Raw genomic sequence first — 10,405 nt, 5'->3', positions numbered from 1 at the left:
TTCATGAATAAAAACAATAAATGAAGAGCACTGATCATTTATAATAAATACCGCAATATTCCATTAAAAAAAAAAACAAGAAATATTAATTTTGATTTCATAATTTGAAGGCTTAAATAGTTCATCCAACAAAAAATGAAAATGAAAATCGCCCTTGTGTCAGTATATGACTTTCTTCTGTGGAACATAAGATTTCCAAAACATTCTTCAAAATATCTTGTAAATATCTTCCACCAAACACAATTACTTGAGGATGAAAGTATGGCCCCTTTAAGCTTTCCATCAATCGTTTGTGTTTAATAGCCTATACGCAAAAAAACATTTAGCTCACAGCTAAAACTGAACCAATAACTGGGCGGTTCATCACAGTACAACTTGTACGGTCTGGGTTGTACCAGGCACAGAGCCACAGACATGCAGCAAGTAACTTTCACTGAGAGTTGAGTTGATAGGATGTGCTTGAACTTCCTCTGAAGACAGTGTATATCTTCCGTGTCCACTGCGGGAACTTCTGAGGTAATTCTTTAATTTGATAAGAGCTATGCTGTACATGTTTTTTTCCCCACAAAGATTATTCATAAAGCATGAAATCAGAACGATGAAAATCGTGATAGGCTATAGCCTATCTGCCGATTGCAAAATTAGCTACCGATTTTAAAAACATTAGTCTGCTACACACCACCACCTGTGTTTGTAGTAGGTGTGCGTGTTTGTCTTAAAACGTTTATCAAATTAATCAAATCTTATGACTCGTGTACTAACGGAAGCAACTTTATAAACATAGTTTTCTCCCTCCTCGTTACTCTTGCTCATTTTTATTGCCACAATATTTATTCTAGTGTCAGTGAGATGACCTACCGCGGTGCATAGCGAATTTTTTGCACGCTTGGCATCTTAAAATATCTTCAAAATACTTGTTGACTGCTTAGGGATAAAGCTCAGGTGTAGGCTAGCCTACTTTTTTCCAAACTTTTTTTGTGTTTGCTTGAGTAGCCTATTACAATGTAGCCGAGTAGCCTAAAAGGAATTTCAAGAATTTCAACATGTTTTAAAGCTTTATATGTGTTATAGGTGTCGTATTGCTGTTAGCAATACTGATTTACTAAAAATGTATGTGAATGTAATCACAAATCTTTACATTTAGGTCAATGTTTAATTATTACTTTTATATAAAACTGTGTAAATTGAGACATGCTTACCCTGACATTCTTGAAGTATTTAGTTTGGTTTGCCATTGAGATACTATTGAACCTGGGATTAAGATAAAGTAAACAACCGTCTGGTAAAATACAGTTTCTCATAAAATGAAAACCTATAACTCAAAACTTTCACTTATTTTGCACAGGTTTGTGCCACATCTGTTTCACAAATAAATAAATAAAAAATGCTGGACCATGTAGAGTTTAGATTCTCTAAATACATGGGAGCCAGAAAATGCTTTTATGTAGGCCTAATTGATTAAATGTATTTTTGTGAAAGTGTATGTTTATTCTTAGAAAGGTAATTTATTACACCTCTTTCTGTTACTCTTTTTGGTCTTTATTCAATATATAGCTACTCACTTAAAAATGTTGGGTTAAAAATAACCCAACGAATAACCCAACTGTGGGTTAGTATAGCACCTTCCCAACTGTGGGTTATTTTAACCCAATGCATTGGGTTAAACACCAGTTGGGTTAAACAAATAACCCAACGTTTTTTAGTGTGTAGTTTGAGGAACATGTTTTAGGAATATATGATTTAATAAATATGTGTCAAGTGTTTAATCTATTTACATTATATATGAACAGAGTGCTTGTAAGAAAATGCCATAAAATATATCTATTTTTTATCTTTTAGAATATCTATTTATTCAGTACTCAAAACATTGTTGAACCTAGTGTTTATGGACAGGAAAACGCTCCAATGGTAAACTTGTGATGGGAAAAAAAAGGAAAATCCTGCTATGCCGGTGAAACATTTAATGGAACTCAACAAGGAACTTAAGACAATAATGAAGGGTCTGTTCTACAGGGAAGCATGACATTAGGCTCATCATTTTCTCTTTCTGACCTTGGCAGAAATATTCATTTGAACATTAAATCACACATGGCAAAAAGATGTATATTGATTGCATGAGCATTGCACTCGTTGGAGGGTTCATTGTGGATTCCTGCTTCTGCCACAAACACAGACTTTGAAAAACTGCAAGTTCTCAAGTAAAAGGTAAGATGAGCTTCTTAATTTAGTTGTTTTTTAATTTGTGGTACGCAATATGATTTTTTAAGCAGAAATAAATAATTTAAATAAAGTAAAAGTATATAATTTTGTGGTATTAAACAGGATATTTGACATTTTCATATTTTACATCGCAACACCAGGATTGATTTTTGAAGATCACATTTTGAAGTTATGTTTTATTTATTTTTTAAGTATGTCGAAATGTGCTGAAATAAGATCATTTTTTATTTTTCCAAGAATTGAAAACTGACATGATATAGAATTTCCTAATGTTCTGCCAACAACAACTCTTCTTTGTCAACCATGCTTACATAGGCTATTACATATTATAGTTATAAAAAATATCCTTTCAAGTAAAATGTATTTATTTATTATTACAAACATATTTTCTTATTTTTTAAGCTATTACAATAAGAAAACAAACAGCAAAACAGCAATGAAACGAACAAAAAAAACAAGTAATACTTTTTTCTTTTTGTTTTATAATGATCATTTTATTATTATTGTTATATGTAAACCCAGCATTTAAATAAATAAATTCTGATCTTGATTTGCCCGCTGAACCTTGTCCATGTCATTAAGCAAAGCATCTTTCTATTCTTACAAAAGTTGAAAAGATGAAACTGAGTAATTAGGATCCCAATTACTAATTATTATTTTTTGTCTCTATACCTCTGTTTCAGATCTAAGAAAAGCCTGTGAGAATGCTTTTTTCGCTGGCTCTACTTCTCAGCTTCCAGGCAGTTCTGCAAATTAAGCCAACTAAAGCCAAGCATTCCTGTACAATAGCATCTAAAGACAGTGTGGCTGACTGTAAAGGTTTACGGCTAGATAATGTGCCTATAACACTGCCTGACTCACTGGAAGAGCTTGACTTGTCTTTCAATACCATACAGGTCATCCGCAAAGAAGATTTTTCCAAACTTAGTCATCTGCGAGTCCTCAAGATTAACTTCAACAACATCTCTCTGATTATGGATGATGCCTTTCAGGGAAACCCTCGGCTGGAGGAGCTAAGCTTATTTAATAACTCTATGAGAGAAATTCCCTTAAAAGCTCTTGAGTTGCTCACCAATTTAAAGATTTTAGAAATGTCCAATAATTTGTACACACAAGCATATCTGGGTGTTGCTTTTATGAATTTCACCCAGTTGAAAGTGCTGTCCATTGGTGGACCTCTGGTCAGTAGATTAGGAAGCCGAGACCTTTTTGTGCTGAAAAATATCTCATTGGACAAATTTGCTATTAAAACTGGTACTGGTTTTAAAAATTATGAACCTGGGTATTTCAGCAACCTTAACACAAAAAACTTGTGGCTCGATATAGCTATCGACAAAAACCCAGATGTGCTTCCAAAGATATTGAAAGATATAGCAAACAAGACTTTTGATGTGCTACGTTTTCGAAACCTTTTTGAATTTCAGTACTATACTGGTAAACAAGATATTTTTTATGGCCTGCAGTATGTAAAGATTCAACGCCTAACATTTTTTCGAGGTAAATTCAATGAAGAAGTTATTAGAATGGCTCTGGTAAATATGCAAATCAGTCCAATCAAAGCCCTGGAACTGCTGCTCATCGATTTTGCTCGTTCGCAGAATAAAACGCAGGGATCCAGTGTGACAAACTTGACCTTGGAGCAGCTGGTTCTCTCGTAAGTTATACTAACTCCTGTTGATTTTTAAAAAGAAATACTGAAATAATTATTCTAATGTTATTGAAATTCTCATCTTTTGGCAATGGTATTGCATTTCTTTGTTCCAAAATTGTATACCTTAAAAGGTACAATGAAAATTGTTAATGGACCTTTTAGGGATGTACAATATATCAGCCACCATATCAGTATCGGCCAATACATGTTCATTTTTAATGTTGCCATTATCGGCCCAATAAGAAAATCTGGCCGATATATTAAAGCCGATAAATAATGGTTTGTATATAATAAGCTACATAAAATTATAATGAGAGCATTATAATTGTGTGCTTGGGACATGGCTTTTAATGGTGAGACTTTTGTTTTTGTAATCAGGCTGTCAAAAATGATATAAAAATGTAGATTTATTGGCCGATATATCGGTTATCGGCTTTCAAAAATAAAGAATTATCGGTTATCTATATCAGCCAAAATGTTCATATCGGGGCATCCCTTGGACCTGTTAATCAGAATAATTTAGAAATTGGAACAGGAATCACTAAATTGTTTATGATTCTCATTCCTACTTCTCAATCTGTATGTATAAAAAAATATATCCTCTCATCTATACTTGTTATGCTCTTGCTGTTTTGTTCTACAGGGACATCAGTAATCCAGATATAATGCGCTTCGACTGGAGCTTTACCTGGCTTAATCATGTCCGCCAATTCATTGTATGGAATGTAAACTTCAACAGTGTGCCGTGCGACTCGTGGCCGGAGATGAAAAATATTGAGCTTCTGGACATCTCTAACAACCAGCTGAGAGACGGTTATCTTTATAACCCACTATGCAACACTAAAAACACATTGCACAAGCTCGAAACCTTTAACGTCAGCCGTAATCGACTTACCAGCCTAAGTGACTTGGCATCTCTGACAGAGGACTTTGTCAAGCTGACAACAATTGACATGAGCCACAACCAGCTGCAATATATGGGGAACCGTATCTGTTATTGGAGACAGACCATTACCAAAGTAATCGCTCATCATAATAGTCTCACAAGCGACTGTTTTAAGTGCCTCCCCACTTCTGCAATCTTCCTCGACCTTTCATACAGCAGCCTAGACCAGCTGGACATGGACTATTTCAATAAGGCATCCAACCTGACAGAGCTTCTCCTCAGCGGGAACAAGATCAAGTTCATCCCATCCGGCTGGAGGAATCCATATTTGAGGACACTCGCTTTAGATGGAAACTCATTTGGACTTGTTAGCCTCACGTCTTTTAAGGACATGCCTAGTCTACGTGTCCTGACCGCAGGCGACAACCCTTACCACTGTATCTGCGATCTCTACACCTTCATACAGGAAACCACAAGCAAGGGGAAGGTGACCATCACAGACTGGCCGGACAACTACAAGTGTTACCACCCCGAGCGTCTTCTCAACACAAGGGTATCCCAATACTTCCCTGGTCATTTAACCTGTAATATTACACTCGTGATTATCATCTCCGTGTCAACAACGGCAGTTGTTGTCCTAGCTATCATGCTTCTGTGCTACATTTCCAATGGTCCATGGTACATTAAAGCCACATACCAGATCATCAGAGCCAAGTACAGGGCCCATAAAGAAGGTTCAGGTCAGACTGTGGACTACACCTTTCATGCTTTCATTTCTTACAGCCACTCGGATGCAGAGTGGGTCCGAGACCAGCTGCTCCCCTGTCTAGAGAATGCTAAGCCTCCTTACCGCCTCTGCATCCATGAAAGAGACTTCGTTCCAGGAAAGTGGATCATTGACAACATCATTGAGAACATTGAAAGTAGTCGCAAGGTACACACACACACACACACACACACACACAGACACACACAGACAGACACACACAGACATTTATGTTCTTCGAAGATGCCTTTTTACAAAAGATACATAGTGTCAACAGTTCTGAAATAAATGTATTACAAGCCCAGTTGGATAACAAGGATTAGCCTAGAAGAGGCTGCACCATAAGGCTGCATTTGTTTGTTTAAAAATACAGTAAATATTGTGAAATATAATAATTTAAAAGAACCTATTTGAACATTTTTTTTTTTAAATCAGCCGCCATTACTCCAGTCTTCAGTGTCACATGATCCTTCAGAAATAAGTTAATGAGTTAAAAATAACATTTATTTGAAATAGAAGTCTTTATACTGTAACATTTGATCAATTTAATAATGAATTCTTGCTGGATAAAATAAATACATTTCTTTAAAAAAAAATCCAAACTTTTGAACTGTTGTTTTTCACACTATATATATATTCAAATATATTTTATATTTCGCAATTACTTTGCAGTGTAACTTTATCTTGCAATTGCAGCTTTGTTTATATTCTTGGCTTTATAGTCTACAATGTGATTTTATTTCTTATTGTAACTTTCTAACAAATTACCTTATTTCATTTTTTTTTTATTCTGATGTGGAAATGGGCTTCCTTGTTTTGTTTTTTTTGTTAAATAAAAAAAGACAAATCTGAAGTGCTGAAGCATTTTATAAGTTGTCAAAAACTGTCAAATATGTTAGACCAACACAGCATCCTAACTTGTTTTCTCATTATCAAGGTAATCTTCGTGTTATCGCGGAGCTTTGTGAACAGCGTGTGGTGCAACTACGAGCTCTACTTCGCTCAACAACGGGCCATTGGAAAGACGTTCAGTGATGTGATTCTGATCGTGAAGGAGCCCATTGATCCCACTTCTCTTCCCAGTAAATTCTGCAAGCTCAAAAAGATGCTCAGTACCAAAACCTACCTGGAGTGGCCCCAGCAACCCACAGAACAGAGCTTTTTCTGGGTCCAGCTGAGGAGTGTTTTGGGGAAACCAAACGTAATAAGACAGCGCACAACCAGCCAGCATAGCCGTCTGTCTTCAGTGAGACTGTCTTCTGTCACAGATGAAGATGGCCACCAGGCCAGCGATCAGCCTTTTAATAGATGTCAACAAACATTGAGAGAAATTGCGTGAAAGACATAAATAAGGTTATCTGTGGCCTGAGATGTCCAGATAGAACTTTTTTTTCTTTCTTTTTTCTCTATATATTCAGAATATGACATGCATTATAGTAACAATAAGTGTTCTGCAATGATGTTCAGCTAAGGTTTGTCTAAACCGGTTTGTCTGACTCACTGGTGGCAGAAGGACTGGAAAAGGTTCATTCTGACTCATAGATTCACTCAGTGAGCAAAACAAACAACCAGATAGATCTAGACAGTGATTTACTGACCTTGACCGTGGCATACACAACAACACACAAGCTCACTCGGATAATCAATACACTTCTATTTACTTTAAGTATACTTATCTTAATTAAGCTAGTGAACTGCAATAGTTCAATCACCTATGTCTACCTGAAACAAGTCATTATTTCAATAAAATTGTGTTACTATTGGTTCAGAAAGTATACAATTGTATCAGTATATAATTATTTAATTAAATCGTGTTTTAAGATTTAAAATATTTCAATTAATTTGTAAATACTGAATATATTAAGTTTTAATTCCTCTATTTTCATCCCTTCTTTGCCAGACACTTAAATGTATTTATTTTCTTACACCCATGTCACATAAATGTATTTCACAACATAATGATTTTATGTCTGTTCTATCTAGCTGTAAAGCATTAGTCATAAAATGTATAATACTGAACAGATGGATGCTTGAAAATAAACAAGAAGCTATGACACATCCACGTTATCCTCTTTGTAGCCTCGCACGTCATTTCTAGCTTCTCTAGTGATTTTTTTTTTTTTTTTTGAGTGGAAACATTCGGACCAATAAAAAATGTGCCGGACATAGTCATCACTCATTTGCGTGTGTTGTGGTTGTTTCTGCATTTATCATCCTTTTTTTCTCTGCTGACCTAAAGAGTTACTTATAAAAATAAAATAAAAAAAGGAACTGAATACAATTTAAGATATCATTAATAGATTCATTCTACTCACATTTATTTGATAATGAAATACCAACTTGTGCTGCCACAAACACCTCACTCCCCCTCATAACATATACAAGATCAGATTCCTTTAGCCTGACAGAGATATAATTTCACTTGGATTAAACCTAGACTGTATTGAACGTGAGTTATTTGTACGCAAGTGAGATCTGAGATAGAGTGATGCCATGCCAAGAATTCACCTAGTTGGCCTCAAGAGAGCCAGGTTTCAAGTTTCAGCACATACCTTCCTTGACAAGTCAGGAATCATCCAAATCAATGTGAATTCATTTGATTAGATTAGAGATACCATTTAAAAGCATTTTGTTAAACAGAAGAAACACTATTTTTTGCACTATATATGGCCTACACACACACACACATATATATATGTGAGGTATAGAGGTATTTTTCAAGTTCTTTCACAAGAAAGAGAAGATTGCATGATCGATGCGCGTGCGTGGTGACGTCATTAGACGTGCGGGCTGCGGTTGGAAGAGGCTCCGCCTCCGCCTTCACTAATTCCCCCGCACAGGTGAGTGGACGCTATTTAATGAGCACATCATTTCAAGCGCTAGGTACCACTTCTACTTGTTTAGGTAAGTTAATAACTTTAACTGTTTGTTTTTATAGACTTCAAATGTTATGCTGATTACAGTAGCTTTCTGAAAATATTGTTTATATACGCCATTGTTGAAAATGAGACGTTTAAGGTTAAAATCCTTAAGATAATTATTTAATGATGTCAAATGGTAATGTATGTGATGAGAGCATTTGTATTTAAGAATTATTACTTAAAGCATAACTCTCAATGTTTTACGGATAAAGCAGTTTTTGTCTTTTTAGGCACGACATTTACTGTGACCAATGAAGGTGGTACCAACTGTAGACTAATTAATGGGATGGAAAGTTACAGTTCATTTTAAAGTTGCATTTAAAAGTTATAGTTGCATTGTTTTAGACCGTGATCTGATAAGTTCTCATGTTAGTGTTACTGTCTGCCATATTGAAAAAAAATTTGATTGTATGTTAGACTTAATAGCTGTCTAATAAAAAAAAAAAAGGCCTGTGTGGCTTAATGGTGGATTAACAGTCTCAGAGCCTTTAGTTCATACAAAAAGCTAATTGAATAATTGATGCATACCTGTCTTCCCTCTCTCTAATGATAGTCATCAGCCTGCCAGTGCCAAAAGGCCTGTTTGTTCACAGATATTAGATCCCTCAGTGCTGTGTAACTCCAGTCTTTGGGGTCCCGTAGGGGGGGTGAAGGGGCTCCTGGGGTCAGCAGTTGTCTGTGCAAATGCATTAAAGAATCAAAAAGGCTACGCATTCTCACAAAACCATAATTGCGTGTATTTGTTGGATGAATCGAGACGATGCACTTAAATTAACAATATAGTCCACTAACACACCTGCGTAGATCTTCAGGTGTTTATAAGTGAAATGTTAGACTTGGATTTTGCATAATTAATTTTTTTTGTTTCTTTTTAAGTGTATTTTTGCAGAGTATACTTTGTGAAACAACAACATGGTTTCGAAACTGGAAAATGCAATGGAAGGCCTTATTAAAGTCTTCCACACATACTCTTCCAAAGAAGGAGACAAGTACAAGCTAAGCAAAGCTGAGCTCAAGAGCTTGCTTCATGGAGAACTCGGTGACTTTTTAGCAGTAAGTTCTAGCCACAATAAGTCGCATTAACATTTATGGCTGATGTGCATAATTGAAGGAACATTGTGAATGACCGTGTCTGTCTTGTTGTAGGCTAGTAAAGACCCCATGGTTGTGGAGAAGATTATGTCTGATTTGGATGAGAACTGAGATGGAGAGGTGGACTTTCAGGAGTTTGTTGTGCTGGTGGCTGCTCTCACAGTGGCATGTAATGAATTCTTTGTAGAGAGCATGAAGAATTAAATGTTCTTCTATGTCTCCCTTCAGCTGCATTTTGTAAGTGTCATTTATCAAAAAAATAAATACTAATGCAGACTAATATGTGTGTGTATAGAAGCAAATCAAGAGTGTACAAGATGCAATATTTGTTCAAAGCGGTTGTTCTCAACCAGGGGGGCATAAGATGACTTAAAATAATTTACGATATGAAATTACCATTTAAAATAAGCTAAAATGTATAAATATAAACTGACATTGACCTTTTCCAAATGTTATTCTTAACCGCAGGAAAACCTAGATATATGAGGGAATTTTGAAAGTGATTTCTAGACTTGGAAAAGTAATGGAAATACAATTCTAAAAGGTCAAGCAAATTTAATACACGTTATTTTAAGGTCTTATATTTTATTAAATATTTTGGTAGAAATTGATGTTTGAGAGAAAATAATTTTAAACCCTGTAATCCCAAATTGCTAGGAAGGTTGTGTAAAAGCATAAACCCAGAAAAATATTCAGTTATTGAAACTTATGGGATTAAATCATATAATTATTTGCAAATTATAACTTTTAATACATTGCCACTCCTAGTTTCAAATATTGTCCTGAATTTAGTCTTAAGAGTGCCATCTAGAGGCTATAAAAAAAGCAATATCAGCCTTTTCATTGAACTGTGTGTTATATACAGATAT

The 10,405-nt window shown here is 35.3% G+C and overlaps 2 protein-coding genes across 3 annotated transcripts; both read left to right on the top strand.

Moving 5' to 3' along the window:
- Positions 1-249: 249 nt before the first annotated feature.
- On the top strand, positions 250-7,688 carry tlr18 (toll-like receptor 18). 2 transcript variants are annotated; one of them, XM_079626569.1, is made up of 5 exons: positions 250-516; positions 2,061-2,205; positions 2,904-3,874; positions 4,515-5,691; positions 6,461-7,688. In XM_079626569.1, the coding sequence occupies exons 3-5, from the start codon at positions 2,925-2,927 to the stop codon at positions 6,860-6,862; spliced, it is 2,529 nt and encodes an 842-aa protein (XP_079482695.1). In that variant the 5' UTR covers positions 250-516; positions 2,061-2,205; positions 2,904-2,924; the 3' UTR covers positions 6,863-7,688. The 2 variants fall into 2 exon arrangements, with proteins under 2 accessions (XP_079482695.1, XP_079482694.1); XM_079626568.1 differs by lacking the exons at positions 250-516; positions 2,061-2,205 and adding an exon at positions 2,620-2,678.
- A 664-nt stretch (positions 7,689-8,352) lies between these two features.
- Positions 8,353-10,297, top strand: s100a1 (S100 calcium binding protein A1). The gene is given in 4 exon segments (XM_079626331.1): positions 8,353-8,427; positions 9,321-9,497; positions 9,591-9,644; positions 9,648-10,297. Coding segments are annotated over 3 exon segments (288 nt in total). The 5' UTR covers positions 8,353-8,427; positions 9,321-9,356; the 3' UTR covers positions 9,741-10,297.
- The last annotated feature ends 108 nt before the right edge of the window (positions 10,298-10,405 follow it).

This window comes from Phoxinus phoxinus (assembly GCF_949152265.1).
Source record: "Phoxinus phoxinus genome assembly, chromosome: 10".
Lineage (NCBI taxonomy): Eukaryota > Metazoa > Chordata > Actinopteri > Cypriniformes > Leuciscidae > Phoxinus > Phoxinus phoxinus.
This window is presented reverse-complemented; position numbering and strand designations above follow the sequence as displayed.